Source organism: Haliotis rufescens, unplaced genomic scaffold, assembly GCF_023055435.1.
Source record: "Haliotis rufescens isolate VD_foot unplaced genomic scaffold, xgHalRufe1.0.p SCAF_15, whole genome shotgun sequence".
Classification (NCBI taxonomy): domain Eukaryota; kingdom Metazoa; phylum Mollusca; class Gastropoda; order Lepetellida; family Haliotidae; genus Haliotis; species Haliotis rufescens.
Window position 1 is genome coordinate 27007430 of NW_025963835.1, and position 18373 is coordinate 27025802.

An 18373-nucleotide genomic window follows, 5' to 3' on the forward strand; every position below is an offset into this window, starting at 1 on the left:
GTGGGTTTCACTAAAGTGGTAAACGTCTGAGACCTGCATCACTTCGGGCTTTCCCCCCACATTAAGCTGACACACCATGATATAACTGTAAATACTGTTAAACGGCATTAATCCCAACTCACTCACTCACTGACTCATCCACTGAAAGGTGTTCAACATCCAGCCATGCGGATTTGTGTCAACTTTAAGGGAAGGTGTTCCTTCATATGCCCTTGTTAAGAGTTTGGCGGGCGCCCCGTGAAGATCCAGGTCAGAACAGGTCTTCAGCAACCCATGCTTGCCGTAAGAGGCGACTATGCGTGTTGTAAGAGGCGACTAACGGGATCGGGTGGTCAAGCTCGCTGACATGGTTGATGCATGTCATCGTATCCCGATTGCTTGGATCGATGCTCGTGACATCAATCACTGGGTTTTCTGGTCCAGACTCGATTATTGACAGACCGCCGTCATATAGATTTAATACTGATGAGCTGGGTGCCGTTGTACAAAGCGATCTTAGTGCTAAGGTGAGCGTAACTCCCATACCTTAACATAGACTTACGACAGTCGTAGCGCTAAGGTTGTTTTGTACAACGGCACCCAGGGCGTTAAACAATAAACAAACAAACAATGTTGGCAGCTGGGTTCAAGAGGGAAGCGATCATCTCGGAGTTGATTCAAGATGAGGACGACCTTCAACTGCCACCACAAAAGGAAGATGCTGATAAAATAGATGATGTCATTGTGGATGATCGACGACTCACCACATGTCACATAACCAACACAACAGCGGACCCGTGAAGATCCGGGGTAGAATAGGTCTTCAGCAACCCATGCTTGCCGTAAACGGCGACTATGCTTGTCGTAAGAGGCGACTAACGGGATCGGGTGGTCAGGCTCGCTGACTTGGTTGATGCATGTCATTGCATCCCAATTGCGTGGATCGATGCTCATGATATAAATCACTGGATTGTCTGGTCCAGGCTCGATTATTTACAGACCGCCGTCATATAGCTGGAATATTGCTGAGTGCGGCGTTAAACAACACACAGAAAAAAACAAAACAAACCAACACAGCAGCATCTCTCGGGTGACAGCTGAGAACATCCTGGGGAATGAACTGGAGACAGGACAAAGGTTTCAGCACTCTGGGTTCCAAGGCTTCTGACTTCTGATCAGACACGCTCCAGGCTCATCATCTCTCGCGAGAAGTGACGTCGTTTTGAAGCAGACCCTGCTGATTGTGTTGAGCGAGCTGTGACCATGGATGGATCTGGGGTTCACTTCAAGTCAGAGACTAAACAACAGTCAAAGCAGTGGAAACATCAAACGCCTTCCTCCCCCAGAGAAGGTAAAATCTGGTCATCAGCTACGAAGTTGATGTCTCGCTTTTCTGGGATTTCAAAGGAATGTTGCTGGTGGACTACCTCCCGTAAGGTTAGATAAAAAGGGATCATTATTATATAAATCTGCTCAGGCAACTGTGTGAGAATATCTAAAGTCTCGGATATTTCACTGAAGGTGTGTCTTTCCATCAGGAGGTGAGGTGAAATCGGATTTAACGTCGCGTCCAAGATTATTGCACTTATATAGCGACGTGGATGCACATGTGTGTGTGGCTACTTGTACTAGTCCGGACTGATGCCGATTTATAGTGCTAGCACACTGAGATACCATGCCGCAGTTTAACATGAATACCCCACTCAGACACAGTCTATTGACTCCGAGCCGACCAGTCCTTGTTTTAGCCCCTTAATGCCGAGCGCCAGACAGGGTAAGAACAAGTACCATCTTTTAACGTCTTTTGGTATGACGCGGCTGGGGATCGAACTCCGGACCTTCCGCTCTCCGGGCGGACGCTCTACCACTAGACCACGGAGGCGGTCCTTTCCATCAGGACAATGCACATGTGGACAAGTCAGTTGTCGACATTGCCGCGATGCATGACTGTGAATATTTTCCGTATTCACCAACGTCAGACGTATTTGGCAACGTCAGATTTCCACCTCTTCCCAAACGTGAAGTACCAACTGTCTGGCAAGCATTATGCAAATGATGATGACGTCATTTCTGCTGCGGTGGACCTTTTACACCACCAGGGGAAGCCTTCCAGTGGATTCAGATCCGGACACTCCAGCATCCTTGGCAGACGTAGGGGGACCTCGGACCTCTGCACAGCGAATTGCGGCGCCTAAGACAACTGGACCACTCGTGCTCCCTTATGAAAGAATGAAGGTACAATACTGGGATACTCGAGGATGACATTGCGTCGACACCCTCGTACGATGTGTACACTGCAAATGTACGAACACATGTACGTATACGAAAGTGCGTAAGTTACGCAGAACTCGAGTAATATCAGTATTGTCTTTTATACAATTTTTCGACAGCAACGGTTTACACTCACCTTGCCTAAAATGTATATTTTGTCAACAGGTTTCTTGTTTTGTTCTGCGGAAGGTATGTTGAGCATAATAACTAAAAACCCACCACAAGACCTGTGAGTGATGTGGATAGTTTTCCTTAAAAGTATTTCCTTACATGCTATATTTGTTAATCCATTTGACGTGAGTGAGAATAGCAGCGTTAACAGCTGGGACATGACTGAAAGAATAAAAAGACAGAAACACGCCTTCCTTATGTTAAAGAAGTATTTTTGAAATTGTGATTTGAAAGACTGAGAAAAGCAGAGAAAACTAAAAATAACACTTTTTTACGGTAACCACGTCACGAGCGCGCCATCCTTGAAACGTTAAACAGGTGTTTCATTGTTTCCGATCAGATACCGTCTCGCTAGGTGTCGCTTCATCACTCTCACATCAGCCTCGTTCTGGTGCGCTAGCCCTGTGTTCCCATAGATAAGAACACGATTGAAACTACGCATTGTCCATTGTTAAGTGTCTGGTAAATCAATTTTTGTTTCAGCTTTTCAACCCCATATATTATGTTATTCATCCACGAATACTTTATATCGCTATTACCAACGGAAAAATAGTGTTTACAAACCTTGTTTTGACGTGTTTTTTGTTATATATTGGTACCGCATGATTTCAACCGACGTCCTCCCGTCGACAGCACTAATGAGAAGCCTTCGGGGTTTAAACGATATATTTTAACGCTCTTAGCGCCACATATTTCAAGGTTCCATCTGAATGCTGACAACATTTAAAACGGATATTAATATAAGTTCCAACGAAAGTAACTGTGCGCTGAGTAGATTCCTTGCTTTCTAAGTGTTCCATTTGTTGGTTTGTTGTTTAACGCCGCACTCAGCAATATTCCAGCTATATGACGGCGGTCTGTAAATAATCGAGTCTTGACCAGACAACCCAGTGATTGATATCATGAGCATCGATCTACGCAATTGGGATCGATGACATGCATCAACCAAGTCAGCGAGCCTGACCACCCGATCCCGTTCGTCGCCTTTAAATCTCTGTGTGTACTGATACTTTGGTTTGTTTGTTTGTTTGTTTGTTTGTTGTTTAACGCCGCGCTCATCAATATTCCAGATATATGACGGCGGTCGCCTCTTACGATAAGAATGGGTTGCTGAAGATCAGTTCTAACCCGGATGTGAACGGGTAGATACTTTGGTAGGCAAGTGGGTGGTGTGCTAGTTTACCATGTACACGGTGTTCAGATCTTCATGTGGGTATAAGCCACCTTGATTATATTTAAATGTTTGTCAGTATTTCATCGTGCTCCACCGATTCAACACAGGGGAATACGCCTGACCTTTTGGATATTCCTTTTCAAACTGATTCACAATGATATATAACTGAAATACTTTCAAAGCGGCTTCCAACCCAACTCACTCACACACTCATTGATGTGAACAGTGAAAGTTCGGGCCTGGAGCAGGCAAACCTCTAACAAAGAGCAGACTGGCTGATATTATTGTGTTGATGCACATCATCTGGTCTCTGTGCCTTAAAACTAACGAAGATCTACTACAGCCATTGGTACAACAACACAAACGGCTTTTGCTGCTACTACGACTATTTCCATTTGTGTTTGTAGAAATGTTACACCAAACTCACTCACTCGACGTTGCCACAGAGATACATTTATTATGTTATGGTAGTGTGAGTGAATATGGTTTTACGCCGCTTTTAGCAATATTCCAGTAATATCACGGCGGGGGACACCAGAAATGGGCTTCACACATTGTACCCACGTCGGGAATCGAACCCGGGTCATCGGCGTGACGAGCGAACGCTTTAACCACTAGGCTACCCGACAATCCGTTATGGTAGTGTATTTGTTTCATTTGCGAGTTTTTGAACAAAACATTTCATGACATACGACTCAAAAAGTGAGGGCAACCTGGACCAGACGTCTGAGGCAACACTTTTTGTTGTGCAGAGTTGTGTCCCTTTGGCGTGCCAGGAAACTATAATCGGACTTTCGAATCCCAGATTCGCCCGAGTATGTTTCTATAGGTTTGTCAGCACTATGAAGTCGTGGGTTTGACAAAGCTTGTTAACGCCGAAAACCTGCATCAGTTCAAGTTTTCATCCCGCATCAAGCTGAGAAACAGTGATGTAACTGAAATATTGTTCAAAGCAGAGTTAGCCCATACTCACAATCTCTATTAAATGTTATGCTATCATCATAAGCACCATGTATCTATATGTGTATAGCCCTCAACTACACAACTGCAGGGGGCAGTCGGGTAGCCTAGTGGTTAAAGCGTTCGATTCCCGACATGGGTACAATGTGTGAAGCCCATGGTGTACCCCGCCGTGATATTGCTAAAATATTGCTAAAAGCGGCGTAAAACCATATTCACTCACTCACTCACATAACGGCAGACTCGAACCCGTATGAAGCTGACCATAGGTCAATGTTGTCCACACTCAAGTCCCAACTGCCAGTTACTGGTCAAAATCACCAGCCATTGTTGCTGTTCCTCATCCGTGCCGCGTCGCATCGGATTCTGAGGTTCATTTAAACTGGTTTTAGTGTTAGTTAGCGCAGCAATCTTAGCGCTTTTAGCAAAAATATGAGGCACAGATCTGTGCCATATCCGGTTAAGGGTGCGCATACGTAGTGTCCTTATTTACGTCATTCGTCACCACTCGCCCCTTTCCTTAACCTGCAAGAAGAATCGTTCCCTATCGAGGAATGTTATGTGCGAAAATACGACAAACCAATCAGCATGCGCGTATGACTTCAAGTACTTTGGTCAAAGAATCCCTCAGAAATAATCTTTTATTTTACATATGTCTTACATAGAGGTTATCACGCGAGTGTGTTTGGGGATGGTAAATATCTTGCATTAGGAATAAACATTATATTTCTAAATACATAGTGTTTATTCCTAATACAGGATATTTACCATCCCCAAACACACAAGCCTGATAACCTCTTTATCATATAATGTCATTCTTTAATTCTGCGCTTTCCCTCTCTCACAAACATTACCTAAACATTGCGAGTTTTCCTGGAATGCGCGCATTGATATTTATTACGTCAGAGGGTAAGAGATATGTCAGTCGGACAGTGACAGTAGCCAATATAGTTCCAACTGAAATCTGTTTCTTATACAGTGGCGAAGTAACATATACGCAAAACAACAATTGTTTTCACTTGCATTTCGCGGCAATCCATCGGTCTGACCGCTAGAGTAACTGCCCTTTGTCAAAGGGAAGCTACTCTAACCCTAGTCTACGGCCACGCTCAGACGTTGTTGCCAGTCGGCCTGTCCTGTCATAACGTTAAGAAGTGCAATCAGATGTACACACAGCGACAAAACGAAACAAGGTAACAATTCAAACATATTTTGGCTAAATCCAACTATTTTGATTTGTGGAAAAGGTTTCAAGCCGCAGAGGTCTACAAGCACAGATATGGCTACTGTTCCCGCTTGGCTAGGCCTAGTGCCCTCGCAAAATTGTTTCGAAATTTATGTCTCCAAAGTTGCCAAAACTTGTAATATGCCTTACGTCGCAGTTAGACACTGATTTTAAGTATATTAGACTGTTCTTTTGATAATGATATCAATTATCCCTGTAGTTTGTCCAGATTCCCGATGGTTAATTCTGACTCGATTGCCGAATGACAAGGGCGACGCCATGTTTGTTTATAAACTCTGAAAGTAGTCCCTACTTGACCTTTGATATTTGCATCTCTATCCGCATATGACCCCAACGGATATCGTTTTTTATCCGTTGGCTTTATCCTGCCGAGAAACCTACCCATTGTATGATATATTTAAATATATACCCAAGATACAGTTATATGTGTTCAATCATACTGTATAATACTGTGATTTCCGATGTGTTTTCAATAGCATCTGGAATATATACGATATATGGGGGAAATATACGTAAATCAGTACGCAACGCGTTGACACTTCTTTTAGCTTTGCCCGTTTGCGCTTAGACAAAACCCAGTCGCAAAAATGGCAACGAGAGGGGCACGAGTCGCTATTCGGCTTGTCCCGGAATAACACGAGTTATTCACCAATGTATTTACGTATGTCTATATCTCGGAAGTTTTATTTTTGCCGATAGGAATTATGACACCTGCTGATGTTAGTGTTGATGAATGCATGGATACTTCACAAATATACTTCCTCTATATGTTTATATTCCATACAACAGATCGACACGTGTTGTATTGTCCAAACGCAGCCTTTTCGTTTTATGTAGATTCGAGCCCACTCAAAGGACAATTTCTTCCCAAATCTCCACAGAGAAGAGCAGATATACGGGTTTTATAATCTCATCAAGTTTTTCTCATATCTTTTTCACAATCCAACTTTTTATACCTCCATTTACGGAACTCATCAAATACACCGCTAATCTGCACGTGCGGGGGTCCTACACGTATATGGTCCATTTTTACTCAGAAAAAGAAACTAAACCAAAACATGGATCCACATCTAGCTCGGATTGATAATTCATTTCCGGTTACTGGTACTGCTTCCGGTATGTGGGAAGCATTGCATGCTGGATAGGGTAATGGAATTGGAACCAGTGTGGGTTTTACATTTAATCAGACATCACTGGTGTGTCGCGATGGGCGTGGAGCCTCGTTCTGGCTTCACACTGCGCCTCTGGCACGTCCAGGATTTCCCGGCTTATTACCCGGAGCCCTGGTAACAGAACGCTCCCATGAAATCTGACAACGGGTCACGATACCATGCCAGGACAATCTGTATATGTCGTTATAAAATCGCGTCGAAATTATAAAAACGTATTCAATCGATTCCTATTTTGTTTCAAATAAATATATATGGGATCCGTGGGTTTTTCTTGATGAAAATGTTTTTATTTCCTTCTGCGATGAAATAGACCTGAAGTAATAGTGTAAAAATTGTATGGTGCTTAAACATGGCTGTGGGATGTCATGTCGTTGTCGTCGAAGACGGGGATGGCAGGGCGTTACCGACGAGGGCACCACAGGTAGCTGACAGTTCTTTAAATTACCCCATCAGTCATCGCTGCCTTGTTAATTGGAATCTCTGGCAAATACACCATCAGACCGCCAGTCGGTGGGTAGTCATCGCTATGTGGCACACGGGTGGCCCAGGCGAAGGCGCCACAATGCGTTGTGCAGAGTTACGTCCCGCAGGCGTGCCAGGATCGTGTGATCGTGAGTTCGAATCCAGATTCGCCTGACATATGGTAAACGTCTAAGACCTTCATCCCAATGACATAACTACTGGGGCCGGCGGGGTAGCCTAGAGATTAAAATGTTCACTCGTCACGCCGAAGACCCGGGTTCGATTCCCCACATGGGTACAATGTGTGAAGCCCATTTCTGTTGTCCCCCACAGTGATATTGCTGGAATATTGCTAAAGACCGCATAAAACAATACTCGCTCACTCTACTACTGCTGCTGCTACTGGTACTACTATCACTACTATTACTGCTTCTACTACAATTACTACTAACTGCTTCACTACTACAATTACTACTACTACTACTACTGCCACTACGTCTACTAGACTGTGGAATAGAGCTAGATAGAGCTGGCTAGACTTGTTTTTGTATACGTTTCTAGTAAGTCTGGGACGGGTAATTCGGGTACTCGGGTCAGTTGGTTCCTGAGTATTACCCAGATACCCACAGGACTACCCGGATCCGTGGTTAGTCACGTGATATATTGTTTAATGGCAAAAATTATCTAGAACTTCCACGGTTACACTATAAGTGACTAGTGTTCGCATTTCTATTCTGAATATGCACCAATTCCTTCTGACATTATGTATTTGAATAGAGATAAAACTCCAGTCAACTTCAGTGCATGCATGACCAGATCGTTTTATACGAGTATCTAAATACATTTTGCCAGGACTACGGTCAAACTGTTCCCAATCGGACATTTGTACCTATTTCTTGAGACCAACAGCGTGTACCCGGGTAGGGTCGGGTAATAGTTGGGTGGGTAGTAAATTTGGACTCGTCCAAGCCCCCTAAGTTTCTAGATTGTTTTTTTTCATAAAATAAATATATTCCACAGTCATGGTGCAAGACTACTACTACTACTACTACTACTACTACTACTACTACTACTACTACTACAACTACTACTACTACTACAACTACTACTACTACTACTACAACTACTACTACTACTACTACTACTACTACTACTACTACTACAACTACTACTACTACTACAACTACTACTACTACTACTACTACTACTCCTACTACTACTACAACTACTACTACTACTACAACTACTACTACTACTACTACTACTACTACAACTACTACTACTACTACTACTACTACAACTACTACTACTACTACAACTACTACTACTACTACTACAACTACTACTACTACAACTACTACTACTACTACTACTACAACTACAACTACTACTACTACTACTACTACTACGCCAGATCAACTCGGCTTCAGCACATCGTCTACACCACATCGTCTACACAGCCACGTGTATCCAACACCCTCCTCATCAGCAGCAGTGTGTTGTGTCTTGAGTGGGCGGCAACAATGATCTCTGTCTGCCGACTGTATGATTGTATCTGTTCGGAGACACTCTTAACTACGGCGATCAAACCACGAACAACACGGCTGTTTAATTGGCTCAGTGAACAGGGCTTGTGGTAACGACAGCATTGTCACGAACACACGAAGACAAGGAAGTTGGATTGTTAGATAAAATGCCGACTTTTTCAAATGTAGAAGTATCGTATTCAGTAAAGACATTTCCTCGGAACTCGAGCGTTGTGTTTGAACGACGTGTTGCAGCAGCATCAGGTGCCGGTCCCACCATCGCTCTCTCAGCACCAACATTCTGTCAGTCCAGTGAGTGAGTGAATTGGTTTAAATGCCGCTTTGGACGGTATTGCTGTTATATTCCGGCGTGTCGACTTCATGTGAGAAGATTTCTAAGTAATGCAGGTCACAACCGCTTAAAGCTTTGGTGAAACCCAAGAGCACGGGTATCGTGCTGTCAAACCAGGACACATAACAAGGGCCAACCGGGATTCGAACCCACGATCATAAGTTTCTAGTACGTCTGAAGGACGTAACCCTGCAAAGGAAGTTGCTGCGACAATTTCTGTTTTTTTCTCAAAAGTCAGAAGCATAATTAATTCTCTCGGACATTTACTTTTTAAGATACATTCCGAGCCCAACCAGAATATCACATGGTCGGTCCCTGACTTCGCACAACATTTCTCTCGCTCATTTGTGCAACTTGAGGACGTTGTTATTTATAGCGTCTCCTAATTCAAATCGAACTCAAAACGAACCTATGGTGGCGAATGGGTGCAGGGTATTTATCCTAAAACAATGGGTATAATACCCTTAATAATCGAGGATGAGCTCGGTATGTTGAGACTCTGTGTAATGACTCTTTGAACATATGGTTTCGAGTTCCCTTTTGGTTCTAATACCCAACAATATCCTGCCCTGAAACCTTTATGGTCGGACCTGGGAGAACGTAACGCGGCTGTTGGGATTGAACATTCTGAGAGAGTGAGTTTGGTTTTACGCCGCTTGTAACAATATTCCAGCAATATCACCTCCGGGGACACCAGAAATGGGCTTCACACATTGTACCCATGTGGAGAATCGAACCCGGGTCTTCGGCGTGACGAGCGAACTCTTTAACCACTAGGCTACCACACCGCCCCTGAACATTCTGAAATAAGATTAGGAAGTCCCATGCAGGGAAGTAATACCAACGTATGTTTCTCAGTATTGTATAAAATCCCTGGTTCATATGTGCCTATGAACAGGTGGGTTGTAGGGTGATTGACATCACGAGCATCGATCCACGCTAGAGTACTATGCTACACTATCAACCAAGTCACTGAGCCTGACCACCCGATCCATTAACCTCTTAAGACCAGCAAAAGGTTTCTGGGAACCAAATCCAACCCGGAATCCCCCGGCGTGTCGTAATATTTTTGCGATATTATTTTGACGACCAGTAACTTCCAAGTGCAGCCTTGTTTTCCAACCTAACACGTCCGATATGCTTCGATTCGTCACAACTCGCCCCTTTCCGTAACCCGCATTCGGCTTGTCCCGGAATGACAAGAGTGGTCACGAATGTTGTACGATGGATGAAGAAGGCAGCCTCATGAGAACGTTCTGGTTGAAATGAAGGTAAACTATGTACTAGATAAGGAAGTGTATGGATGTCAGCTTCTTTATTGCGAGGAACGTTTCGGAGTGTATATTCATTAGGTGTCATGGGCGGGAAGGGGTTTGCCCCGATTATGTTTCTAGGTTTGTCAGCCCCATACCCGTGCTCGTGGGTTTCACCGAAGTTTAAACGTCTAAGACCTGCATCACCTGGAGATTTCCTCCCACATAAAGCCGACACGCCGTGATATAACTGGAATACTGTTAAAAGCGGCGTTAAACCCAACTCACTCACTCTTCCTTATGTGTATCACTTCTAAATGCCTTTCAAAGACTTATGTACCAGATGATGATACGTACGATATTCATTGTTTTACGTCTTTCTAAACAACCAATAAACTCTACCGTGGAATCGAAATGTCAACCATCTATGACGTATTAACGTTGTATTGCAATCGGTCTTTCCCAGTGTATCGACAGTTCGATCAATCGTTTCACGCCTAGTGACAGACACCACCTGAAGGCATGACACATCAGTGGAGTAAGTTTGACATCAGTTATTCCTGTTCTGAAAAAATCCCACCTTATATTGTTATTGTTAATAATATCAACATCAGAACTGAACTTAATGTTGGTCAGAAACACGGAGATGCCATCCTAATCTGAGAGGAATTTTCAAGACGCTAATTAAGAAAGTTGATGAGATTGATGTTTGACCCTCTATCAGTCTCCAGCGCAGGGCCAGGCACTGGTTCCTGGGGAGACAGGTGCCCGCTATGTCTGCATACACTCGGTGGCTTATCCAGCTATGATAAGTCCCTACAGTCGTCTTGGATTCACTCTTATCTTCTGTATCAGGTTTTCTTGGCAACTTTGAAACTCCTCATAGAAATTCCTCACACTGTTTTTGCAAGTATAGTCTATATAAACTGTCTCGGACTTTTGCGAGACCTGATTTTCGGTTTTAACACTGAGGGATTGAATGCATAGTTTTTGTTGAGGAATATACACGATATCAAGAATCTTGCGTGACATCGGTGATATATTGTAAATAGGCGCTCTTGTTTATCTGACGACGAAGGTCTTCCGCTAGACAAATGTCTGGCTTCTGGTCGTTATATTTTCATGTCTTTATCGATACGCACAGCCAATATTGTCACTATTTAATTGGGTTTAAAAATCAGAAGTCAGGATTCACGACAGGAAATAAACCATTCGGATTTCGTTTAATCAGATCGCAGAAAAACCTACAATTCGCATTTTGTTAAGCCATATTTCTGTGTTCTGAAAAGCCCACACAGCGTTTTTCATAATTTCAGATTTCCAGAAACCAAATTTCGGGTCTCAGTAAACCCATACCAGGAAATCCCCTTAGATCAGGAAACCCGATCTCACAGACCATCATTAGTCCACATTTTGGGTATCCTGAAACCCCATGCCTCGCATCTCATTAAACCAGATGTCGGGTCTCAAGTGAGACTAAATTTCTCATCTCAGGAAACGCCATCCTTCAGACCATAAAAAATGCGTCTCTCGCACTGTAGGATTCAATCCGAATGTGAATATACTGTCTCCCAACAAGGTCATTACTCTAACAGACATAAAATGTTTGGTCTATTTGTCCCCGGAATCTATCCAAAATCATCACTCAATAAAACACCGTTTTATCGTTTTATTGATTTGTAGCGCCAAGCCTGTTGTGGGTTTCAATCAGATCAAGAGGCCTATTCAATGAATGCTATTAAACCGAGTTAGGTACTTACATACGCCGTCAGCACAGAGATGGTAAATACGTACTGCATCTCCGTCTCGTCAGGACTAGGGCAAAGTCATGACCCGCGTCTGTGATGAAGCTGTTCTAAAAAACGTTGCTGTTCCCGCCGTCCCCTCTGGTCCCCTAACAACACCCCAGACACTGCTGAACCTGGGATATTACAGACTTAAACCATAAAAAGCATTGCAGCTTTAGTCGCCACAAAGGCCTGTGCTCCGGCATGTACTTTTGATGTGTTGGGAGCGAGGTGGATGATCGGGTTGAGACATTGATGCTTCCAGAGAGGGGTGGATGGTCGGGTTGAGACATTGATGCTTCCAGAGAGGGGTGGATGGTGGGGTTGAGACCGTGAGTCTTCCAGAGAGGGGTGGATGGTCGGGTTGAGACATTGATGCTTCCAGAGAGGGGTGGATGGTCGGGTTGAGACATTGATGCTTCCAGAGAGGGGTGGATGGTGGGGTTGAGACCGTGAGTCTTCCAGAGAGGGGTAGATGGTGGGGTTTAGACATTGATGCTTCCAGAGAGGGGTAGATGGTGGGGTTTAGACATTGATGCTTCCAGAGAGGGGTGGATGGTGGGGTTGAGACAATGATGCTTCCAGAGAGGGGTGGATGGTGGGGTTTAGACATTGATGCTTCCAGAGAGGGGTGGATGGTGGGTTGAGACAATGATGCTTCCAGAGAGGGGTGCATGGTGGGGTTGAGACAATGATGCTTCGAGAGAGGGGTGGATGGTGGGGTTTAGGCAATTATGCTTCCAGAGAGGGGTGCATGGTGGGGTTGAGACAATGATGCTTCCAGAGAGGGGTGGATGGTGGGGTTTAGACATTGATGCTTCCAGAGATAGGTGGATGGTGGGGTTGAGACCGTGAGTCTTCCAGAGAGGGGTGGATGGTGGGGTTTAGACATTGATGCTTCCAGAGAGGGGTGGATGGTGGGGTTGAGACAATGATGCTTCCAGAGATAGGTGGATGGTGGGGTTTAGGCAATGATGCTTCCAGAGAGGGGTGCATGGTGGGATTGAGACAATGATTCTTCCAGAGAGGGGTGGATGGTGGGGTTGAGTCAATGATGCTTCCAGAGAGGGGTGGATAGTGGGTTAAGACAGTGATGCTTCCACAGAGAGAAATGGATGATGGTTTAAGACAGTGATACTTCCAGAGAGGGGTGGATGATGGGTTAAGACAGTGATGCTTCCAGGGAGGGTCGGAGGGTGGGGTTGAGACAGTGATTCTTCCAGAGAGAGGTGGATGGTCGGGTTGAGACAATGATGATTCTAGAGAGGGGTGGATGGTGGGTTAAGACAGTGATGCTTCAAGAGAGGGATGGATGGTGGGGTTGAGACATTGATACTTCCAGAGAGAGGTGGATGGTGGGGTTGAGACAATGAGTCTTCCAGAGAGGGGTGGATGGTGGGTTAAGACAGTGAGTCTTCCAGAGAGGGGTGGATGGTGGGGTTGAGACAGTGATGCTTCCAGAGAGAGGTAGATTGTGGGGTTTAGGCAATGATGCTTCCAGAGAGAGGTGGATGGTGGAGTTGAGACAATGATGCTTCCAGAGATAGGTGGATGGTGGGGTTGAGACAATGATGCTTCCAGAGAGCGGTGGATGGTGGGGTTGAGACAGTGATGCTTCCAGAGAGGGGTGGACGGTGGGGTTAAGACAGTGATGCTTCCATGCTTGTCTGAGAAAATCAAAGAAAATTTAAACCATATACATATTGTTAAAATCGTTTGCAATCGTCATTTCATTTTCATAGAGCTTCGGTAATGTGTTATCATTGCGAGTCCAGATGAATGGAAGTATTAAGATGCATGTTGAAGACGCGAGGGTGGCCATTTATCATAGCATCGCGTAAACATGACCATCTCTGTATAAACTATCTGTCAGGAGTTATGAAATCTAGCCCTCTGTTTGCATCCCAGCGCCTGTGGTCCAACAAGATATGGCCAGAGCGAATTAAACCCTTTCCCTTACGTCGTGTTGCAGGGAAGCTTCGGAGGTGTGGGACAAACTGGGTTCTGTCTAAACATAAGTAGAAATGAAGAGACAGAGAATCTAAACAAACATGGCGGCGGTATCCCAGGACTCGCACCCCTCCTCATAACGGCATCTGTTATCATATACACCCTGCCTCCTCTACTTTCTTCATCTCAATGTATTTTCTCAGCGATATTTTATTAAATGTCAGAGTGCTAGCTGCACGGCTCCCGCTGTCAAGAATATCTTATCTCCCCCTACCTATCTCACGTGCCACGCGCTTCTCCCTCCACCCCTCCCCCTGAGATTCCTTGATGGGGCACTATCGTCTCTATTAGCCGAGGCGGGGATATGAAAGGTTAAGATGGGACATGTGCCGGAGGTAACATTTAACGTCCCGATACCAATGGTGCCAACTGTCTTCGGACGAGCTGGCGAACGTCATGAACGGCATGTGTAGATGCTTCAACTTCCTGCAAAACGCTTACATTAACTGGCCCGGTTTTGCATCTGAGGCGTATAAGAATTATTTATTTCAAAAGTTGAAGCTGGGATCAGGTTTGTAATATATTTTACTTTTGATGAATTCGTGTCTTAAATGTGAGCAAGGCGTGCGGAGTTAGAGCCAAATCCGTGTCTAGCACCAATTTTCTTCCTTTTAAGTTTGAAGTTTTGGAGTTTTAAACCCGAATGAATAAAAAGTTGTTCATGGTCACGGTGCAACATCGTCTGTCAGACGCCTGGACAATTCCGAATGTGAACATTAGAATCAGCATTTGATGTTACCGAATCAACACCTACATCTGAACCCGGTGGGAGAGTATCTGGGTACATATAGGGGTGTCTGTTACCAGCACCTACATCAGAACCTGGTGGTAGATGATCTGGGTACATATAGGGTTCTTGTCATCAACACCTTCATCTGAACCTGGTGGTAGATGATCTGGGTACATATAGGGGTACCTGTCACCAACACCTATATCAGAACCTGGTGGTAGATGATCTGGGTACATATAGGGTTCTTGTCATCAACACCTTCATCTGAACCTGGTGGTAGATGATCTTGGTACATATAGCGTACCTGTCATTAACACCTATATCAGAACCTGGTGGTAAATGATCTGGGTACATATAGGGTACCTGTCATCAACACCTTCATCAGAACCTGGTTGTAGATGATGATCTGGGTACATATAGGGTACCTGTCATCAACACCTTCATCTGAACCTGGTGGTAGATGATCTTGGTACATATAGGGTACCTGTCATCAACACCTATATCAGAACCTGGTGGTAAATGGTCTGGGTACATGTAGGGTACCTGTCACCAGCATCTCCATCTGAACCTGGTGGTAGATGATCTGGGTACATATAGGGTACCTGTCACCAGCACCTTCATCTGAACCTGGTGGTAGATGATCTTGGTACATATAGGGTGTCTGTCACCAGCATCTCCATCTGAACCTGGTGGTAGATGATCTGGGTACATATAGGGTACCTGGCACCAGCACCTTCATCTGAACCTGGTGGTAGATGATCTGGGTACATATAGGGTACCTGTCACCAGCACCTTTATCTGAACCTGGTGGTAGATGATCTTGGTACATATAGGGTGTCTGTCACCAGCATCTCCATCTGAACCTGGTGGTAGATGATCTGGGTACATATAGGGTACCTGTCACCAGCACCTTCATCTGAACCTGGTGGTAGATGATCTTGGTACATATAGGGTACCTGTCACCAGCATCTCCATCTGAACCTGGTGGTAGATGATCTGGGTACATATAGGGTACCTGTCACCAGCACCTTCATCTGAACCTGGTGGTAGATGATCTTGGTACATATAGGGTACCTGTCACCAGCACCTTCATCTGAACCTGGTGGTAGATGATCTGGGTACATATAGGGGTGTCTGTTACCAGCACCTTCATCTGAACCTGGTGGTAGATGATCTGGGTACATATAGGGGTGTCTGTTACCAGCACCTTCATCTGAACCTGGTGGTAGATGATCTGGGTACATATAGGGGTGTCTGTTACCAGCACCAACAACTGAGCCCGGAGGAAGATGATCTGGGTTTATAATGGGTCCTCAGTTCTCGGTTCTCAAGTGATTGATTGAGTGAGTGAGTGGGGCATTGACGTGATAGCTCTCCTACTGCCATATTAAGCGACCATTGAGTGATCGTACACCGAATTCAGCAATATTTCAGCCACATCCTCAGAAAAATTGACTACACGCCTCGTGGGGAATCGAACCCGGGTCTACGGCCTGACGAGCCAACGCTTTAGCCACTAGGCTACCCACTAATAGTGTATATAGAACACGAAGCTGGAGCTTCAGAGGGATGCTGTAGAGATGATGTCGACACGAGATAATAGCAACCAAGCCAGAACACGTGTTACATGTGATGGACTTCAAAGAACCAAAGAAGAATCTGATGGAGCTGGTTGCTGTCAAAAGCCGACAAATCTACAGGCAGCACCCACCCGCACAGTGCGTCTTCCGTCGTAATTCACACGAATGAAAAACGCCAGCTCTTTTCAAATTTCAGATATAACATCATATTTAAAAAAAAGGTTGAAGTTTCTCAGTCGTGAAAGAATACCCAGCGAAATGCGCAAGGGAGTGATTTATTTCTATACTCTCCTCTTCTCGCGAGATTTATTATGTCATATTCGTTATCTTATCTTTTGAACGAGACTTGAAGAGCAGACGGACATTTTTTTCCCGCAGAGGCGGTGCAATGGAGAGTGAGATGAAACGGCCCAGGTATGATTTGTTGCAGAAGTTGCTTCGCAGTGGAGTTGTCATCATCCCTGTCACCTCCGTGAGGTAACTCCCTGACCCCTCCCCACGTAGGGGGGTCGGCGTTCACGTGAACCTGTTGCAGGGCCGTCTCCGAACAGGCAGCCATTACCAAACGTCAGACCCTATCTGTATGTTTACTAACACAGGTTAGCCATTCTCCCACCTCCTCCAGCACCTGACGTCATGCGTGGTTAATGTTACAAGACGGGAGTTCGCAAGAAAAGACACAACAGCTGACAATTACAACTTTTATTGGAAGAAAAAGAAAGGGAAGTGCTAGTTGTACGAATCACACGGGTTTGAAATATTTATCCTGCGTTAAATATAGAAGGAGTATTCAGACGATTTTGACGGGACTTGAATTATCTTGCAAAAAGACTTTTCTTGAAGTGTTAACTTCAAGACTTCATATGAGTAAGTGCATACTTGTGCCAAACTTGTTACCGGTTTCGCTTGCTATAAATAAACTGCATATGAATGAAACGCGTGATTAAGTTGCTTGTTATCAACTGGAGAGAGTTGCGTGATAGCTGGAGAGATACACTTATCTAAGTAGGGCTGGAGTGCATTTATCATTGGGGTGGGGATTGTTGGGGTTGGGAGAACCGGTTGTCTATGGGGTGGGGTCCATGGTTTAGTGTGGTCGTGGGAGTGAGGGGTCCTTGGTATGGGGAGTGGGAGGGACGGGGTTGGGGGTATCGGTGGCCAATGGGATCGGGATGGAAGGTGTGGGGTTGACAGTTCTCTGTGCTGTGGGGTGGGGGTATCGGTGGCCCAGGGGCGGGGGTTGTAGTTGTGGGGTTGACAGTTGTTGTGCTGTGGGGTGGGGGTATCGGTGGCCCAGGGGGGGGGGGGGGGAGGGGGGGTAGTTGTGGGGTTGACAGTTGTTGTGCTGTGGGGTGGGGGTGGTAGTTGTGGGGTTGACAGTTTTTGTGCTGTGGGTCGGAGGTATCGGCGGCCCATCGGACAGGAATGATGGACGTGGTGACAGTTCTCTGTGCTGTGGGGTGGGGGGTATCGGTGGCCCAGGGGCGGGGGTGGTAGTTGTGGGGTTGACAGTTGTTGTGCTGTGGGGTGGGGGTGGTAGTTGTGGGGTTGACAGTTGTTGTGCTGTGGGTCGGAGGTATCGGCGGCCCATCGGACAGGAATGATGGACGTGGTGACAGTTGTTGTGCCGTGGGGTGGGGGTATCGGTGGACCAGGGGCGGGGGTGGTAGTTGTTGGGTTGACAGTTGCCTGTGCTTAGG

At 45.3% G+C, this 18373-nt stretch overlaps 1 protein-coding gene across 1 annotated transcript; it reads right to left on the reverse strand.

Moving 5' to 3' along the window:
* Window positions 1-17760: 17760 nt before the first annotated feature.
* LOC125379951 (vegetative cell wall protein gp1-like) lies at window positions 17761-18264 on the reverse strand. Its single transcript, XM_048395865.1, has one exon. The coding sequence runs from the start codon at window positions 18262-18264 to the stop codon at window positions 17761-17763; it is 504 nt and encodes a 167-aa protein (XP_048251822.1).
* Between the last annotated feature and the right edge of the window lie 109 nt (window positions 18265-18373).